The 19,235-nt window shown below is 63.1% G+C and overlaps 2 protein-coding genes across 4 annotated transcripts; one reads left to right on the top strand and one right to left on the bottom strand.

Annotated features, from left to right (window-relative positions):
* On the top strand, positions 1–11,575 carry ADCY3 (adenylate cyclase 3). 3 transcript variants are annotated; one of them, XM_035322632.1, is made up of 20 exons: positions 1–321; positions 3,444–3,593; positions 5,698–5,828; positions 6,181–6,292; positions 6,583–6,710; positions 7,030–7,188; positions 7,278–7,440; positions 7,520–7,678; positions 7,796–7,938; positions 8,015–8,176; positions 8,272–8,359; positions 8,590–8,706; positions 8,986–9,245; positions 9,326–9,407; positions 9,790–9,948; positions 10,251–10,397; positions 10,508–10,621; positions 10,695–10,821; positions 10,924–11,048; positions 11,361–11,575. In XM_035322632.1, exons 2-20 carry the CDS (start codon positions 3,492–3,494, stop codon positions 11,541–11,543), a joined length of 2,661 nt encoding a protein of 886 aa, XP_035178523.1. In that variant the 5' UTR covers positions 1–321; positions 3,444–3,491; the 3' UTR covers positions 11,544–11,575. The 3 variants fall into 3 exon arrangements, with proteins under 3 accessions (XP_035178523.1, XP_035178522.1, XP_035178521.1); XM_035322631.1 differs by having other exon boundaries at positions 9,323–9,407; XM_035322630.1 differs by having other exon boundaries at positions 188–321; positions 6,181–6,296; positions 6,587–6,710; positions 9,323–9,407.
* A 1,709-nt stretch (positions 11,576–13,284) lies between these two features.
* CENPO (centromere protein O) lies at positions 13,285–18,322 on the bottom strand. The gene is made up of 7 exons (XM_035322039.1): positions 18,292–18,322; positions 17,691–17,860; positions 17,227–17,338; positions 16,501–16,760; positions 14,932–15,103; positions 13,712–13,985; positions 13,285–13,392 (listed from the first exon to the last, which is right to left on the bottom strand). Exons 1-6 carry the CDS (start codon positions 18,320–18,322, stop codon positions 13,837–13,839), a joined length of 894 nt encoding a protein of 297 aa, XP_035177930.1. The 3' UTR covers positions 13,285–13,392; positions 13,712–13,836.
* Between the last annotated feature and the right edge of the window lie 913 nt (positions 18,323–19,235).

Raw genomic sequence — 19,235 nt, 5'->3', positions numbered from 1 at the left:
GTGCTGCTCTTCGCCCTCTGCAAGTACCGGCTGCTGCCCGAGCGGGCGGCGCGCCGCTTCTTGCCCTCCGTCCTCTGGGTCCTCATCTTGGCCCAGATCTTCTGCTACCTGGGCCTCAACTTCTCCCGCTCGCCCGAGGCCAGCGACACGGTGGGCTGGCAGGCTTTCTTCGTCTTCTCCTTCTTCATCACCCTGCCGCTGCGCCTGGCGCCCATCGTGCTCATCACCGCCGTCTCCTGCGGCATCCACACGCTGGTGCTCGGCGTCACCGTGGCCCAGCAGCGCCAGGACGCCCTGGACGAGGGCGCGCTGCTCAGACAGGTACGGGGACATGGTGGGGGGGGTGGCACGGGGCAGGCGGCCTCGCTGGGCAAATCGTCACCGTTTGGTGTTTCTGGGGTCCGTTCCCATCCCCGGGCCTTGACCCTAAAGCTGGGTTTGGGCCGGACGCCGAGAGCCGATCGCGGTGGTTGCTGGAAGCAGGGTGCGGCCCCAGCACAGCTGGGGGACGTGGATGTAGACACGGCCCCAAAAACCATGGATTTGTCCCCAGGAGCCACTCGGGGTTGCGTGGATGTGAGGGCTAAAATTTGGCTGCTGGGGAAAACGAGGCACGGCGGGCTGGGGGCGTCCCTGTCCGCCCTGCCTGGCGGCCCCGCTGGTGCCGATTTCCCCTTGAATTGCAAAACTGGCTAAAAATGGGCATTTTTGGGGGGGGCAAAACGTGGCACGAGCCCAGCGTGGGCCTTCCTCCAGGCTCACAAACAGCCGCCGGAGCGTTCCCAGGAGGATGGAGCCAGCCCCACAACCACCCCCGCCGTGGGGCCAGGTCTCCACGTGGGGCTGCGGGGCCGCTCGGTGTGGGGCAGAGCCCGGGGACACCCGTGGACGTTTTCCCACAAAACCAGAACCGGAGAAAAAGCCGGTCCCAAACTCAGCCCTAAGGTTGGGCCACCATTTCACGCCGGGCGGCGAAGGATGGGAACGCAGGGAGAGGACGGGCCCTGGCTCCTCGGGCTCAGGAGCGGCCTCGAGATTTCCTGGGAAATACCTGCCCGGAGCGGCTCGGGACTGTTCTCACCGCCCCAAATCAGCGGGTTTTGCAGCCGGAGGGGCGACGCCGAGCCCCTTCCCCTGCCCGTGCCCCCACTGACGGCCCCGACGGGGACGTGCTGGCCCACCCGTCTCGCATGGGCAGCGTTTCCAGGTGGCACGGCCTTCTTCAGGGGGTGAGAAAAAAGAAAAAGGCAGCGCCGAGAACTCGCGCGCCGGTGGCTATTTATGGGGGGGGGGGGGGGGGATTCCTGCTGGAAGCTCCCGGCTCTGCCCGTTCACCGCGAGCATGCCGTGGGAGGACGCTACGGAAAGCTGGGGTGCTCTGGGGCAGGTCCTGGGAGACCTCCTGCTGCTCCCAGCTCCACAGGGAGGATTTGTCTGCTTTTGGGGAGGTTTGGAGGGTGCTGAGTCCCCGGCCACCCCAGGAGCTTGGAAGCAGAGCCCGCTCTCCAAAGCCCCCAGAGCTGCTGACTTTTCCCAGCCTCTCGGCTCTTTGGTTTGGGGTCAGAGCCCGCACCCCTGCCACGGGACACGTTCTGGTGTCACACAGTGCAAGGAGAAGCACTTTGGGGACAACTCCTGGAGCACGTGGGACGGTGCAGTGACGCCCGGCCGGGGACACCCCACCAGGAGCCGAAATCCTTGTGCAGCGGCGCCTTTCCCAGGTTCCTCTCCCTACGTGGGACGCAAACAACGCGCGTGGTCCAAACTGAAGCAAACCTCTCGCGGCCCCAGGGATCCTTCCAGGATGCTTCCAGGAGCAGGCTGCTGGATGCACCAGGGGGGTTCCATCCCCTCTTTTCGCCCCCCAGCACCACCAAAATGCCCGGTGCCAACGTGCCCGGAGCCGAGGGGCTGCTCGGGCATCCCCCCCGGCAGGCATGCGCCGCGGCCGCGTTAATCATTGCTGTGGCACGGCGAGTCCGGGGCCAGCAAAACCTTGGCAACGCCGCATGCCTCAGCCTCTGCCTGCTGCAAAAGAGGAACATTATGTCCAGAAATAAACATCGTACGCTTTATTATTATAGACGTTTGTACGGCTCCCTGAGGGCACTGCTATTAATAGGATGGACCAGCGGGTGCCTCTCGGACCGGAGCGGCTCCGGGGGTTAACGAGAGATGCTGGCGGCTTCTGGCCCCATCCCGGCTGCCGAGGAGGAACCCCGAGGCTGAACGGCACCGGGGGTCCGGGTTCGGTGGTGTTCGATGCCGAATCAGCCCCATGTGCAGGGTGCGGGCGTGCACAAACCAGCTGCAAAGCGTTCCCCAGGCTTGGGCGTGGAGCGGGGTCTCCATCTCCTGTCTGGGGCTTCATCGGCGCTCGCTGGGCTCAGCCGATGGCCTGTCCTCGATTCGGACGGCCCCACACACCACACGGGGACTGCAGGACACCGGCGGGGGTGGATGGAGATGTCCACGGTCTGATGGGGCAGCATCGCTCCGCTGCGGTGCGCAGCCTCACCCAGCCGGGGGGGGAGGGCACGTCCTCTGCACGGGGACATTCGGGGTGCCGGGACGTGTTTGGCATCTTGCAGCACATCTTGACGATTTTAGGGTCGAGCGTCCTCGGGCAGGAACGTGCTCGGCTCGGCGGGATGTGGCCGTGTTGTGCGGGGTCTCTGGGGGAGCGGGTCCCCGGCCAGGCGGGGTTCCCAGCGGCCCTACGCGTGCCGAGCCGTGCGGAGCGGTGCATTGTCATGACAACCCCGCTTAAAAATAGCGCCCGGAGGCTTGTTTGGGGGTTTCTTCTCCGTGCCCACCTCCAGACGCTTCTCGTTTGCCAGCTGCTTCGCTGGGGCTTCCCGGGAATCCCGAGCTGCGGCAGTGGGGCCGAGCCAGGAACGGGGCAGAGTGCATCCCAGCGAGGGGTCTGCGGCCCCCTGATGCTCCCCCCGGCTCCTCATGCTCATTTCTCTCCCCCCCCTTAAAAAAAATGTTTCCCTGCTGCAAACCACTTCAGCATCCCCGCATTTCCCACCACGGCTGGCGCGTGAGGCTCTGCGCAGCCTTCCCTGGGGCTGCCCCCGTCCCCTGCAGACCTGCTGCTGCTTTCCAAAACACCTCCGCGAGGTTTAATGAAGCAGAGTCAGCCCGCAGGGGCCACGAGCTCTCCTGTGGCCCCCAGAGCAATCTCTTCGTGACGGTCCCCTCGGTCCCCAGCGAGTCACCCCAGCGCTTAACCACGGCCACGCTCCGGTGGCTCACCCCCAGCCTCGAATTCGGGTCCTGCTCCAAAATACAAATATTTTTTCCGCTCTCACCGCTCGGGCTCTGCTGCCCAAACAGAGCTACGCGGTGCCACCGGGTGCCACCAAGCCACGCGGGCTCCCTCCCCCCGAACCTCCGTGGCTCCTCTCACCCCCGTCTCCTTCTCCGTGTCCCCGCAGCTCCTGTCCAACGTGGCAATCTACCTGTGCGCCATCACAGTGGGCACCATGTCCTACTACATGGCCGACCGCAAGCACCGCAAGGCCTTCCTCGAAGCGCGGCAGTCCCTGGAGGTCAAGCTCAACCTGGAGGAGCAGAGCCAGCAGCAGGTAGGAGCCACGAGGACAGCAGGCTGGGACACGGGGGGGGTGGCGGTGGGGACAGGAGGACCCAGGTGGGAATTGTGTTTGTGGGTTGGCAGGTCCCTGTCCCCGTAGGGGGGCTCTGTGTGACTGTCCTCCTGCAGAGAGCCCCGTGGCAGGTCCCAGTCCTTGGGCATGGCCCCGTGGCAGGTCCCTGTCCTTGGTCATGGACCCGTGGCAGGTCCCTGTCCTTGGGCATGGACCCGTGGCAGGTCCCTGTCCTTGGACACGGCCCCGTGGCAGGTCCCTGTCCTTGGGCACGGCCCCATGGCAGGTCCCTGTCCTTGGGCATGGCCCCGTGGCAGGTCCCAGTCCTTGGTCATGGACCTGTGGCAGGTCCCAGTCCTTGGGCATGGACCTGTGGCAGGTCCCAGTCCTTGGGCATGGACCTGTGGCAGGTCCCTGTCCTTGGGCATGGCCCCGTGGCAGGTCCCTGTCCTTGGACACGGCCCTGTGGCAGGTCCCTGTCCTTGGGCATGGCCCCGTGGCAGGTCCCAGTCCTTGGACATGGCCCCGTGGCATGTCCCTGTCCTCGGTCATGGACCCGTGGCAGGTCCCTGTCCTTGGGATTAGCCCCGTGACAGGTCCCTGTCCTCAGGCATGTCCCTGTGGCAGGTTCCCATCCCTGGGAATGGCCACAAGGCACGTCCCCATCCTCAGTCACGTCCACATGGCAGGTCCCTGTCCCCACGCACGGCCACGTGGCATTTTTCCAGGTACAGCCATGCAGCATTCCCCTGCCCCCAGCAATGCCCGCACGACAGCTCCCCAGGTCCCCACGCATGGCCCCGCAGCATGTCCCCATCCCCGTCGGGATCTCGGCCGTTTCATTTCCCATGGGGCTGACCCTGCCATGGGGCTGGGGGAGTAATGCTGCCCCGGAGAGGCCCCGGAGAGAGGAGCAGTCGGCGGAGAGCCGCCACGCTGTTGACAGCAGGCAGCCCTAAAAGCCTCGTTTTTCCCCCCATCCGCCGTCCGCTTCCGAGCCCGGCTAATTTTAGCGCCTTATCTGGGGCCTCTCGCCCTGTCTCCCATCTCTTATCTGCTTGAGCCGCTGCCAGCAATTTGCTCCCAACGGCAACAGAGATGCGTGTCGGGGCCAGCCCCGTGCCTGCACCGTGCCTTTCGCCGGGGCACATCCCAGGCTCTGAGCCCGGGGAGCGTTTTGTGGCCTCTTTCCCCCCAGGGATGCCCCCCGCCCCCATACAGCGGGGCCATCAGCAGCCTTAAAACTCGCCGAGCAATCAGGCGAATTTGGGGGGTATTCAGCGTCAAGCCCCCACGGTTGGCTCGGGAAATCCCTGCCCCTCCCCAGCCCCTTTTCCTGGCAGCCCCCAGCCCCTTTCCTCGCCGTGCCGGGCAGCCCGTTGCACGCCGTCGGCATGGTTGCGGCGCTGAAAGGCGCCGGGCGGAGAAGCGGAGCCGTTCCTCCAGCAACGGCCCCGCTGTGCGCCGAAACCCCGGGGGAAAACCCGCTTCATTATCAGCGTTACTTACACGCAGCGCAGAGCCTGGGGGTTTGTCCCTTCTCCAGCTCCGGGGCTGCGGGGACAGCGATGTCCCCGTGGGATTGCTCCTCCCGGAGAGGCGTGGGGGCCCTGAGTGCTTTAAAATCAAGAAATCCTCCCTTTGCCCACCCCCGGGGCAGCTTGTCTGGGACATGGCCGCAGGATCCCTGAGGCTGTCCCGGTGCTGGGGGCTCAGGGAGGGTTTCTGGGCTGCTAAAATCTTGGAAAACCAATTGTGTTTTAATTCTCAAGCCACTTGCAAACCTCTCGATGACAACTTGGAAAATGGGGTGGCGGGGATGGGACCAGCATTGCCTCTTCCCTTGGCTGCGGGGATGCTCAGGCTGCCCGGATTTCGGGCACGGGGCTTGGAACAACCAAATATCGGCCTGATTTTGGAACTGGGCTCGCTGATGGCAGCAAAAGGTGGCTCTGGAGGGCAAGAAGGGCAGAAACTTTGCACTGTGGAGTTAGGCCGTGTATTTGCAGCACGGGCCGTGCACTTGCAGCACAGGCTGGGCTTGACCTCGTGGCGATCTCTCTTTGCTGCCCTGTGCCCCCAGGAGCGGCTGATGCTCTCCATCCTGCCCAAGCACGTGGCGGATGAGATGCTGAAGGACATGAAGAAGGACCCGAGCCAGAAGGAGATGCAGCAGTTCAACACCATGTACATGTACCGCCACGAGAACGTCAGGTAGGGCCGCCTCCCCGCCGCGCTCTCTATGCTGGGGGGAAAAAAAAACAACCCAAACCCTCCCGATTTGGTGTATTTGGCGGTCCCGCAGTGACCAGAAGAGCCCTAGAAGGAGACCGGGGTGGTTTGTTGTGCCTAAAGCAAAGGGTGGGGGGGGGTCTGGCCGCCAGCCAGGCGATGCCTCGGGGCCACGTTTTGCTCCCGCCGGGATTTGCGGAGCGTCGTTTCCAGCCGTGTCCCCGATTAGCCTTTCGGGACGTAGCTGAAATGACCGCCTCCGTTACGGGAAAAGGAGCAAATGGCCCCAAACGCAGCGTATCCGTAACGCGCCCGCTGGCCTCGCTCCCCGCAGCATCCTCTTCGCGGACATCGTGGGCTTCACGCAGCTCTCCTCGTCCTGCAGCGCCCAGGAGCTGGTGAAGCTCCTCAATGAGCTCTTCGCCCGCTTCGACAAGCTGGCAGCCGTGAGTGTCCCCCGCCCGGCACCGAGGGGACCGGGGACACGCTGGACATGCCCTGCTCCGTGTCCCGTGTTGCAAAAATAGAGCTGGGAAGGGGCGGGGGCCCACCAAGCCTCCAGGGAGGCGGGGAGGGAATGGAAAATCGGATTATTTGCGTCCCTCGCGGGCACGGGAGACCTCAGCACGGGTCAAGGATGGAGCAAGCCCTGGCCAGGAGAGGGGTGGGGGTGGTGACGTGGCCGGAGGGGCCCAGCCGTGGGGAGGGGGCTCATGCTGTGGTCCCCCCTCCCCAGAAATACCACCAGCTGCGCATCAAGATCCTGGGCGACTGCTACTACTGCATCTGCGGGCTGCCCGACTACCGGGAGGACCACGCCGTCTGCTCCATCATGATGGGGCTCGCCATGGTGGAGGCCATTTCGTAAGGGCTCCTCGTCCCCAGGGTGTCCTCGTCGTCGCTCCCAGCATGTCCTTGTCATCGTCCCTGGGGTGTCTGGCAGAAACTGGGGGGGGGGAAGGTGGTCTCTGGGATGGGTGCTGGTGTGGGCAGGGGTCCTGGTGCTCCACCATGGGGTGACCCCGCTGGGCTTCTCCAAGCCAGGACACAGCGCTGGAGATTTGGGTTCTCCCCTCCTGGGCCAAGTGCATTAAATTAAGGAGAGGCTAGCAATTAACGAAGGGGAAGCGCGGGAGAAGAACGGGTCTTGGCTTGACTCCTCTATCACCCCTCTGCCCCCCAGCTACGTGCGGGAGAAGACCAAGACGGCGGTGGACATGCGCGTGGGGGTGCACAGCGGGACGGTGCTGGGCGGCGTGCTGGGCCAGAAGCGCTGGCAGTACGACGTGTGGTCCACCGACGTCACCGTGGCCAACAAGATGGAGGCAGGAGGCATCCCGGGGTGAGCACCTCGTGCCGGGGACGGGAGGTGGTGGCCCCGTGCCACAGCCGTTGGGGCGGCCCTGCTTTACGGCGCCCCGCGCCCCGCAGGCGCGTGCACATCTCGCAGAGCACCATGGACTGCTTGAAGGGCGAGTTCGAGGTGGAGCCGGGCGAGGGGGGCTCCCGCTGCGAGTACCTGAAGGAGAAGGGCATCGTCACCTACCTCATCGTGGTGCCCAAGCAGCCCCTGCGCAACGGCATCAACGGCGTGGTGAGTGGCGGCGACGGCACCGGCGTCACCGCCGCGGCGCGTCCCCGGCGCGCCTCAAGCCACCACCTGCTCCTTGCAGAAGCTGTCCCTGACCTCGTCCCACGGTGGCTCCCCGCTGCTCGTCAACACCAAGGAGCGCAACGGCAGCGTCAGCGTGGCCTGCGCCAGCCCCGACGAGTCCGAAGAGCCCGACGCCAGGGCGAGGGGCACCCTGGAGAGCGCGGAGGAGGATGGAGAGGTACGGCGGAGGGGAAGCATCCCCTCTGGGAGCTCGCTTGCATTTTGGGGGGGCTACCACGTTGACCACAGCCCTGGTGCAGGCACATTCTTGTTGACGCTTTGCTCCACGGCGCAGGCGGTGAACCCTTCCTTCCCCAACCCGCGGCGCCGGCTGCGGCTGCGGGACCTGGCCGAGCGGGTGATCGACGCGTCGCAGAACGAGCAGGAGCTCAACAAGCTGCTCAACGAGGCCCTGCTGGAGCGCGAATCGGTCCAGGCGTGAGTTACCCGGCTGCTGGCACGGCCCGGCACGGCCCCGGTGCCGTGGGGTGCTGACGGCTGGTGTCGCTGGCAGGTTGAAGGGGAAGAGCACCTTCCGGCTCTCCATGCGCTTCATCGACCCCGAGATGGAGACGCGTTACTCGGTGGAGAAGGAGAAGCAGAGCGGGGCCGCCTTCAGCTGCTCCTGCGTCGTCCTCTTCTTCACCGCCTTGGTGGAGGTCTTCATTGACCCCTGGTATGGTGGGGGGGGATGCTGGGGATGGGCGGCCCCAGCCCATCTTTGGCCCCACGGGGCTTCAAACCTGTCCCCTGTTGGGTCTTTTTGGGCAGGTTGGTGGCCAACTACGTGACCTTCGTGGTGGGGGAGATCCTGCTGCTCATCCTTACCCTCTGCTCGCTGGCAGCCATCTTCCCCCGGGTGAGAAAGGGAAAGGGGGGTGGGCCCATGGGGTGGGATGAGCTGAAACCATCTCCTGTAACCACACCAGGGATGGGTCAGGATGAGGTCTGGGGGTTGCTCTGCCTCCCAACACCTTCCCCAGTTGGGTTTTGTGCCGGCCCGGTGTCCAGTTAGGGTTCTTCACAGCCACTGTGATGTCCCCCTGCTGTGTCCCACCCGGGTGAAGCCCCCTGTTCTTCTCCCTGCAGGTCTTCCCCAAAAAGCTCGTGGCCTTCTCCACCTGGATTGACAGGACTCGCTGGGCACGCAACACCTGGGCCATGGCTGCCATCGTCATCGTCACCATGGCCGACATCGTGGACATGGTGAGCCACGGGGGCAGTGCAGGAACCTGCTCTGACCTTCCCCCATCCCCGGAGCCCATAATTGTGCACGGCCCCGTGCACGGCCGGTCGTTAAATCAATCCAGGCTGCACTGCAGCGGGGAGGTGGATTTCAGCAGCGGGGCTGGCCGGGCACCCAGCGATTCGGATGTCCTCCTCCTCCTCCCTACAAAGCACCGCATCCCTTTGGTGGCTTCGCAGCCCTGGGGGACGTCATCACCCCACGTGTCCCCCATCCTCACCCTACCCTCGTGCCCCCAGCTCAGCTGCTGGCAGGACTACGGAGGGATGGGCAACGGGACAGCGGTGCCGCCGCGGCCGGGCGGCTGCGGGGAGCAGCCCAAGTACTACAGCTACATCGCCCTGCTGGCCCTGGTGGCCACCATCATGCTGGTGCAGGTCAGCCACATGGTCAAGCTGACCCTCATGGTGCTGATCACCGGGGCGGCCGGCACCGTCAACATCTACGCCTGGGAGCACATCTTCGACCAGTACGACCGCCGACGGGGCCAGCAAAGCGCGTAAGGGGCAGCGGGGGGCACGGTGCGAGGGGCACGGCCAAGCCCCCCACCCACCTACACCTTGCCCCATCTCCCAGCAGGTCCTCGCTGGTCCCCTCCAAGTACTCGATGACGGCCATGATCTTCATCGTGATGCTCAGCTTCTACTACTTCTCTCGCCACGTGAGTGATCGAGTCCCCCCTGCTTGAAGCCCCTCGTGTTGTCCCCCCCCAAAGCCCCTGCCCTGAATTCTGCACGCTTTGAGGAACCACAAAGGGTCCCCCGCTGCGGAACCATCTCCACCTCTTGTCCAAGGAAGCCCACCATGGAAAACCAGGACCACGTCAGCACCTCCATCTTGCCCCTGTGATTCAGGGCAAGCAGCATCGTGGTGGCCCCAGGGCCAACATCTGCTCTGTGAGGGTCCCAGAGCAAATCCCACATCTCCCATTAGGGCTTCACCTTGCCCCAGAGCTGCCATCCGAGCCTGGACCAGCCCCACAGCAGCCGGGATGCTCCCAGCGCTGGAGGAGCCCCTTGGTACCCATCTCCTCCCATCTGCAGGTGGAGAAGCTGGCCAGGACCCTCTTCCTCTGGAAGATCGACGTCCATGACCAGAAAGAGCGGGTCTACGAGATGCGGCGCTGGAACGAGGCCCTGGTCACCAACATGCTGCCCGAGCACGTGGCCCGGCACTTCCTGGGCTCCAAGAAGCGCGACGAGGTGAGGGAAACCCAGGGCCACAGCCCCACGAGCATGTCCTAAGGAACAGGATTCGTGATTCACCCCAAATTTTTGTGAGCTGGATCCAGAAAAATCTGCCAAAGGCTCCCGTTGAGCACCTTTGGCTGGATCAAGATCATTTCTTGGCCGTGCAAAACGGGGACTGCAGAGCACCCTCATTTTTTTTTTTACACACATGCTCAGGGAAAACAGAGGCGGGTTGTGCTTTGCAGGAGGGTTTGGGTTTCCTGGAGGTGTCCCCACACCCCCAGCTCACCCCCACCGTGCATCCCCACCCGCAGGAGCTGTACAGCCAGTCCTACGACGAGATCGGCGTCATGTTCGCCTCCCTCCCCAACTTCGCTGACTTCTACACGGAGGAGAGCATCAACAACGGGGGCATCGAGTGCCTGCGGTTCCTCAACGAGATCATCTCCGACTTCGACGCGGTGAGTCGGGCTGGAGCTGGCCACGGGGACGGCACAGGGCTTTGGGGACCCCTGTGTTGTCCCCCCCCCCCCCCCCCCCGGGTGCCTGAAGCTCTTTCTCCATGGCTCAGCTCCTGGACGAGCCCCAGTTCCGCTGCATCACCAAAATCAAAACCATCGGCAGCACCTACATGGCCGCTTCCGGAGTGACCCCCGACGCCAACGCCAACGGCTACGGCACCAAGGTGAGGGGTCCCTGTGCCACGGGGGGCGGTGGACAAGGGGTTGGGGACACTCCTGACCCTGCTGCCCTTGCAGAAGGAGACCCTCTCGGATAAGGAGCGCTGGCAGCACTTGGCCGACCTGGCCGACTTCGCCTTAGCCATGAAGGTGACGCTGATGAACATCAACTACCAGTCCTTCAACAACTTCATGCTCCGCATAGGCAAGTCCGGGAGCGTGGGGAATCAGCGCTGGGGGGTCCCCAGAGCACACCCTGGTGTCCCACCCGTGCCACGGGGGTGACAGCCACCCTGCTCTTGCGCAGGCATGAACAAGGGGGCCGTGCTGGCCGGCGTCATCGGCGCCCGCAAGCCGCACTACGACATCTGGGGCAACACGGTGAACGTGGCCAGCAGGATGGAGTCCACCGGCGTGATGGGGAACATCCAGGTGGGGCGGCCCGGCTGGGGACAAACTGGGAAGCCAAGGGATGGTCACAGCCCTTGGAATGCCCTGTGCAGCGCGTGGGAGAGGAAAGCACCGCCGGCAGGGCTGGGGCTGCTTGAGGGGCTCCTCCAGGCTGGGAAAGGAGCTGGGAATGGAGCCCGGGGGTGCTAAAATTGGGACACTGCAAGGTAACGGGGCAGGAACCTCGCCGGCGGGTAGATCCGTTGCCTGAGCATCAGGCTGGGGGCCGTGCTCCCCGTGTTGTGTGCTGGGCAGTGCCCCCCAGCCTCCTGCTGTGTCCGTTTGTCCCCGCAGGTGGTGGAGGAGACCCACCTCATCCTGAAGGAGTACGGCTTCCGCTTCGTGCGCCGCGGGGCCATCTACGTCAAGGGCAAAGGGGAGCTGCTCACCTTCTTCCTCAAGGGCCGGGAGAAGCAAGGCTCCTTCGTCAACGGGTCGTCTGTCACCCTGCCCCATCAGGTGGTGGACAGCTCGTGAGGGCCTGGCGCCCACCAGCCAGCACAGCCACCGCCAGCCTGGCGCCCAGCGGGGCGATTTGGGGGGGGACCCGGCGCCCACCACCGCAGCCGCCGGGGACGTCTCTCCCACCAAGGTCCAGATCTGAAACCAAACTCGAGCAACCAACCCCTTCGCACGACCCTTTCCGAGCCCTCGCCGGAGGTTTCCAGCGGGGCTTTGCTCCACCGCGCCCGTGGCCGAGCAGGAGGGAGGCACGGGGCCGCCCCGGCGGGTTCCTCCGGCCGCTCACGCTCGCGTGCAAGCGCACACAAGCTCACCGCCCCCGGCGGGCACGGGGCTTGGGACCGCCTTTTCCCTGGGGGACAGCATGGCATTCAAGTAGCATCGCAGGCCCCGGCTGCCGCCGCGCACTCGGCACAAGGAGAATCACACTCAGGGCTGGTTGGGAAGACACCGCGTCTCTCCTGCGTGCCGCGAGCGGCAGCCACGCACCGCGGCGCCGGGGGTTTGCCGTTAGTCCACACCAAGCCCATCCTCGTCACGAGCAACCATAGTTAGGAGACTGGGGAGAGAGCGAGCGAGCGCAGTACGGCCTTTGGCTCCGAGAAGAAAACAAAACACAAACCAATATTGTGTATTTAAGATATATAAATATATTATATATATATATAAGAGTACAGATGGACATTTATATTTTTAACTGTGCCCGTTCGCTCCCCGTGGCAGAGCTCTCCGGGGTCGGCTGCTGTCAGGCTGCTGATGGAAGCCAGGACCAGGAACGGCCGAGGAGGGACCGCCGTGCTCAGCCGGGCGCTGCCGGGGCCAGGGGGAGAGGGGGGCACCCCCAGAGTGTAATTACGCCGCTAGTTTCTTGAATAGAAAGCAGTTGAATTTCAAAGCCTGGTTCTGCGTCTGCTGTGTTCTGGGGCTGCAGGTAGGGCTCGACCGCCTCTCCAAGGGGACACTGGAGGGGTCCCCAGAGGGGGGAACGATGCCTTTGGTGGCTTTTGCTCCCTTTCCCTTGTCGGGGCTCAGCTGGCGCTGGCAGCAGAGACCCAAAACACTGGGAACCAACAGATACAGGAGTTTAAGCCCTACCCCATCCCTCAAAAGGGGGAAAAAAAAGGGAAAAGGGGGAAAAAAAGGGAAAAGGGGGAAAAAAAGGGAAAAGGGGGAAAAAAAGCCCTCCTTGTGCTGTTCCCCGTTCTGTCCCTGCAGTCGCAGGACCTGGCTGCTGGTGCAAGTGGCACCCACTTGGAACAGGAGCGATGCCGATGCAGGGAGAAGCCTCGCCCACGCTGCAGAATGCAGGCAGCTGAGGCTGTTTGCACCCCGGGACGTAAGCCCTGAGGGGTGCCAGGCCTTCTGCAAGCACCCCGATGACCTCCCGGCTCCTCTAAAGCAGCCTCAGCCCGGGGAGCCTTCCTCCGTGAGGAGCTCTGGCCATCACGGGCAGGAATGGCTACGTGGAGTTACGACCCTTGTAAGCTGGAGGTTACACTTGAACAGGCTCCGTTTGGTCAGAGAGCTTCAACAACTACGGAAACAATTAAAAAAAAAAAAACAAGTCACAAAGTTAGCTCCACACGCCTTATCACACTGGGGCTGGCACAAAAACAGGGCAGGAGAAAATCCCGTTGCTCAACCCACGTTACAAGGCTGGAAGAGTCAAAGGAAGATCTCTGAAATACCACACAAGTCCCACGGCACCGAAATTATTCGGTTTTAAAAATGCTCCTGTAAGTACATCGAGTTTTTCAGATCGGACCCAAACTCGGAAGGGCACGGGGAGGACATCAGGAAAGCTGTCCCGTGCCCAAAGAGAAGGAAAAAAGAACGCCCAAAGCCACTGCTGGCGTGAAATCTGCTGGAAAGTTTGATGTTAATGCGCTGGGGGGGGGGGGGCTGCTGAAACAACCCCAGCTGTCCCCCAGTCCTCCCAGTTCCCAGCTTAAGTCCTTTACTGGCAAGGAGGGCAGAGATTCCTCTGAGGGCTGGATTCACGCGCGGAGGCGATCCGTAGGGCTGTCGTTCCAAAAGCACCGAGCTGCTGAAGCCTCGCTATTAGTTTTTTGTTATCATCACAAAATTTTCCTGCAGCTGCAGAGTTCCAGGGCGCCAGCCGCAGCGACGCGCCACGAGCGGCAATGAAATCACGCAGAATCGCGGCGCCGAGGCAGGATTACCTGCAGCAGACACCCAGGGGCCTCCAGCAAACATCGCTCTCAAGAGTCAAAGCGGGCCAAGTGCTCCTCAGGGGGAGGAAAGCATTTGCACGCCGAGAGCACGCCCGGCAGGCAGGGGAGAAGAGTTACTGGGGAGAGCTGGGGGGACTTCTCAGCGCTTCGTCCTGGGTTTCTGCAGCTCTGCTGAACGAGTCGAAGGCTTTGTGCAGCGCCACGCGGCGGAAGACGTCTGAGTGAGCTGCTGCCATTGCCGCTAGCGCCGCCGGAGCGTTGGCTGGGGGGCAGAAGTAGGCGGGGAGAGGGACAGATTTACCAGCACAGAACTATTTGCTTCTCCTTCTTCCCTTGTCCCTCGGGAGTTTTTTTACCCTCCCGTGCCATAGCTTGCATTTGTAACCCTCCTCTTTCCTTCCCAACCCTTCCCCTCCCGCGTTCTCCCCGCGGGATTTGAAGAGCCGCAGAGGACCAGGGGGAGGGAGCTCCTCAGCCACCCTGCGGCTGGGTCCAGCTCACGCAAGGAGGCCTCAGACCGGGGCTGGTGGCAGAAGGAGGCTCGAAGCTGGAGCTGCAACGTTTGGAGCTCCATCTATAGCTGCACGCTGGTCCCTACACCCTGCGGCCGAGCCAGCCTGAGGGGTGGGGGCAGGTGAGCGGGACGCTGCTCGTCTGGGGCGGGTGTTTGTGGTGAGCAGCACGGAGCAGCGCGGATCAGGATTAAGCCCTGGACACGTTGCTGCAGAGGACGCTCGGCACCGCTGCCAGGCTGTGACCCCAGGAGGAGGTGGTGGCAGAAGAGGGGGATTCGGTGGCGTGAGGACAGCTTTTCTGGCAAAGCAGCATCTCGCAGCACTGCCGATGCCTTAAAAGGGGACATAAACCTCACTCCTGCCTCTCTCCGTGTGCCCTTGGGCTTCAGGACGTGCCAGCACGCCTGATGGTGCAACGGGGGCAGTTACAGCCTGGCTGAACAAGGCGGGACATCCCAACAGCAGGGCCTCAGCGTCTGCGTAGCCCCCACTAATCAGTTCTCTAATTACACCGAGAGAAATTCCTGATGCTGAAGCGATCCCGCCCTACTTCCCTGCAACTAACCCCCATCCCACAGCCAGCTCCTTCCTCACGCGGAGGGACGGGAGCTGGCTCCTTTCCGTCCCCAGACTGATCGAGGAGGAATCCCCGCCCACCCGCAGAGCGACCCCAGAGCCGCACCGGCCACTTACGTGCGCACGAAACGACGGCTTCGGTAGGGAGGCTGCCGCAGGGATCTCCGTAAAGCAGCTTGGCGGTGAACAGGAAGCTCCCGCCGTCCCTTGTCACGTTGTAATTAAAGAGCAGCAAGTTACACAGGGAGTTCCTCTGCAAGGTCCCTCCTAGGAGGTCTGAGAAGCGCTCCTGAGCGGACAGAGACAACTTCTGAACACGCGGCTAGGACAGGAGCCCGTCGGCGGAGGGCCGGGAGCTCGGCAAGCACAGAACCCCCACCCTCTGCTTTCGACAGCAAATTTTAAGTGAGCCACAAGAAGACATCTAAATATCCCAACCCCAGCCAAACAGGCAGCGGTTTGTACTCACGACTCTCGGTGGAGCTCTGCAAAGCAGAGCTGTGAGCGCTTTGTATAAAAGAAAAAACCCACCTAGGTTTCCCCCAGCACCTCGGAGGGGCGCGCCTGTAGTGGGTTTATGTGACAAGGTTTTGGTAGCAGGGGGCCACAGGGGTGGCTTCTGTGAGAAGGATCTAGAACTGCCCCATGTTTGGTAAGGGCCCCACTGCTGACCAGAACTGAGCCAATAAGTGATGTTGTTTTTGTGCCTCTGTGAGAGCAGATTTAAGACAGGGAAAAAAAACACACTGCGCCACACAGCAGCTGGGAGAGTGAGAGGAGTGAGGAACAGCCTTGCAGGCACCAAGGTCAGTGAAGAAGGAGGGGGAGAGGTGCTCCAGGTGCCGGAGCAGAAGTCCCCTGCGGCCTGTGCTGAGGCCCATGGTGAAGCAGGCTGTCCCTCTGCAGCCCATGGAGTACCACGGGGGAGCAGGGTTCCACGCTGCAGCCCGTGGAGGAGACCACGGTGGAGCAGGTGGACCTGCACCGACGGAGAGTGAGGCCTGTGGAAGAGCCCTGCCAGAGCAGATTCCGGGCCGGACCTGCAGCCCGTGGAGAGGAGCCCACGCAGGAGCAGGTGCCCTGGCAGGAGCTGCTGCCCGTGGGGGACCCAGGTTGGAGCAGTTTGCTCCCGAGGGATGGACCCCGTGGTACGGACCCATATCTGGAGCAGTTCTGGAAGAGCTGCTGCCTGTGGGAAGCTGGATCAGTTCAGCAAGGACTGCATCCTGTGGGAGGGACCCCACAGCACAGGGGACGAGAGGGACCGAGAAGGAGCGGCAGAGAAGAATTTCTATAGACTGACCATAACCCCCATTCCCCCGTTCCCCTGCGCCGCTCGGGGGAAGGAGGTGGAGGAGGGTGGATGGGGGGGGGGGAAGGTGCTTCTGGTTTCTTTCATTTCTTTCTCACTTCTCTAGCTTGTTAGTAATAGGCAATAAATCTTCCTATCTCCCTACGCTGAGTCTGGTTTGCCCATCACAACAATCACTGCACGATCTCCTCGTCCTTATCTCAGCCCTTGAGCCCCTTTCATCGGATTTTCTCCCTGTTCCTCTTTGAGGAGGGGCAGTGAGAGAGCGGCTGTGGTGGAGCTCGGCCGCCCACCCGAGCGAAACCATCACAGCGCCCGTAACGCTTGGCACGTGAAAGGCCAAAAGGACAGGCGAGCAGGGCGGCCCCCGGTACCTGCAAGCGGTCCGCCTGGTACCGCCGCCCGGCGTAAGCGTTGAGGTGAGCCGACAGGACGGACAGAAAGCGCCTGACGTCCGTCTGCAGGTGCTTGCCGGCGATCTGCTCCAGGGGGATGAAGGCGGGGACGGAGTGGCGTTGAATCTGCACCTCCGGCTTGGTGAGGACGTCCAGGTGGTAGCACTCCAGGTAGGTGCCCTCGTAAGCGGTGCTGATGCAGAAGCACGCTCCCCGCTTGGTCAGCTTGCCACTGATCCCTTTTGGGGCCAGAGGGAGAGTTGTTACTCCGCGCTCCCGAAACGCCTCACCACGAGGAACTTCTGATGGGACAGCACCGAAGCCGGAGGGGCTGGATCCTCGGGGAGGTCCCTGGGACGGGCGAGGACTTGCAAGAGGTCAGGGGGGTAAAAAGCAGCTGGTTTTGTTTTATAAAGGGTGTCGAATAAATTCAAGGAGACTAAAGGCAGCTGAAATTCCCAACGACTGGGTTATGCTGGCGCTTCCAAACAGCCCCGGCTTCCGCACCACGGGGAGCGGGGGCTGCTCCCGGGGGAGGAAAGCGGCACCTGGCCGCCCCGGGAAGAGCGGCAGGAGTTCAGGGGCTAAAGCCACCCGTCCAGAGCAGGGCTTTAAGCGCCACGGGAGGAGCTGCACTTCCCATCGCATCCACCTGTCGGAAGCGACACCCCAAAAACCGCCGCCACGCAAACCCGGAGGCGTCACCTGTGAGGTAAAAGAGCTGCAGCAGGGCCTTGAGGCTTTTTATCTTCCACTCCAAAACATCCTGAGCGCTGGGCGGCTCTGGGGCCGTCTCGACAGCTTCTTCCTCCAGAAGCTACAAAAAAAACAACAACACAGAAGGAGGGAGAGGGCAGAAACCAGCGGCACCGAACTTGTCACCTGCGGGGAACGCAGCCAGGCTACGAGGAATAACCCGGTTCTGGGAAAAGTCAGGCAGCGTTTCGAGGGGAAGAGGGGAAAAAGAGTGGAGAAACAGCCCCCCCCCGGTCTCCGTGTAAGCAGACCCAGCAGTCCTGGACGAGGCTGTAGTGAAAACAAGGGAGAGCAGGACTGGAGGTTGCTTTAGAATGGAAAGCACAGAACAGCAGTCGGCCCTAAAGGAATAATTTCAGTCATTCCAGGCTGCAGGAGCACGGCAGAGCCCTCTGCAGCAAGCCCTTCCTCACCCGCTTTTGCTGCAGCTCCAGTTTTGCCCGCAGCTCGTCCCTCTGGGCTCTCAGCTCCTGCACCCTGCCTTTCAGCCCGGCCAGCTTCTCCTCTTGCTGCTCCTTTTCTTCTTGCTTCAGGGCCAACTCGTGAGCCTGGGCCTCCAGCACCTCCAGGTGAGCTAACACCCCTGCAAGAAGAGCACAACAGGCTCAGAAACCCAGCTACGGTTGTTAAATGTCCGCGTTACCCAAACCAAAGCGCTTCCAGTACAGATGATTAAAGAAACCCCTGACAACAGCTTTTCAAAGGGGCAGGGGGCAGGCGAACACCTCCCGAAGGGGCTTCGGGGAATTCCAATAGAAGGACCGAAGGGCAGCAGGCAACGAATACCAGGAGAGCCCCTCACTGGTGAGCTGATGGCCTGAGGAGCAGAGCAAGCTGTCAGACGGCCGGTCCCGATCCTCCAAGATCCGCAGCCTCCCTTTTTGTTCCTAGCCCAGAGCAGCGGAGCAGCTTGTCTGATGCCCCCTGTCCCCCGAAGCTGCCCCGAAGCACGACGTGGCTGGGCGAGCCAGGCCTGGAGGGACAGCACGCTCCGCGCCCCAAGCAGCGGCTCACCGTCCCGCGAGTACGCTTTCCTCTCCTCCATCTTCCTCCACGACTCTGGCACGAGTCAGAAGGGAGACGTCAGCCCTCCTCCGTCCCGGGAGGCGGCGGCGAGAGCTCTTCCTCACGGGGCCTCTTCTTCCTCGTGGGGCTCCGAGACGGACGGGGCTGGTCGGGCTCCGAGACGGGAGCACGAGGATGTCCTGAGGGCTGAAATGGCACCTTACAAACCACCCTGCTCACCAAGCCCACAAGGGAGCCTCCTACGAGCACAGACAGGGACGAGATTCGACACCCCAAGCCGGGGGGGGGGGGGGTGACAGGGACCCCTCGGGTTGTCCCCACATGGAGGTGGGACCGAGGCAGAGCAGGGAGGGGACGCAGGGCACTGCAGGTGCCGGGGGACCCCCGCTGAGGGGTTAATGGGATGAGGGGGGGGTCTGGGCAGGCTGGGGCCACCAAATCTGGGGGGAGGAGGGCCACAAAACCATGGGCTGGGGAGGGAATGGGGGCAATTTGGGGGGCTGGGGGACCTGGGGTGGCCCGGAGACCCCCCAGTGATGGGGATGTGGGGGACAGGGGCACACGGGGTGGCCTGGGAAAGCCCCCCAAAGGGAGGTTGGGGGGGTCAGGAGGACATGGGGCAATCCAGGGACCCCCATCAAGGGGGATGGGGGGGTCAGGGGGACACAGGAAGGCCATGGGATGTCCCCCAAGAGGTTTGGGGGGGAGTCAGGGGGACACAGGGGGACACAGGGACCTCCATCAAGGGGTCTGGGGGGGGTCAGAGGGACACCGGGTGGCCAGGGGATGCCCCCCCCAAGAGGTTTGGGGGGGGGGACAGTGGGACAAAGGGTGCCCTGGGGACCCCAACTGATGGGGGTGTGGGGGTCAGGGGGACACGGGGAGACCCGGGGACACCCCCAAGGGGTTTGGGGGGGTTCAGGAGGACACAG

Source organism: Oxyura jamaicensis, chromosome 3, assembly GCF_011077185.1.
Source record: "Oxyura jamaicensis isolate SHBP4307 breed ruddy duck chromosome 3, BPBGC_Ojam_1.0, whole genome shotgun sequence".
NCBI lineage: Eukaryota > Metazoa > Chordata > Aves > Anseriformes > Anatidae > Oxyura > Oxyura jamaicensis.
This window is presented reverse-complemented; position numbering and strand designations above follow the sequence as displayed.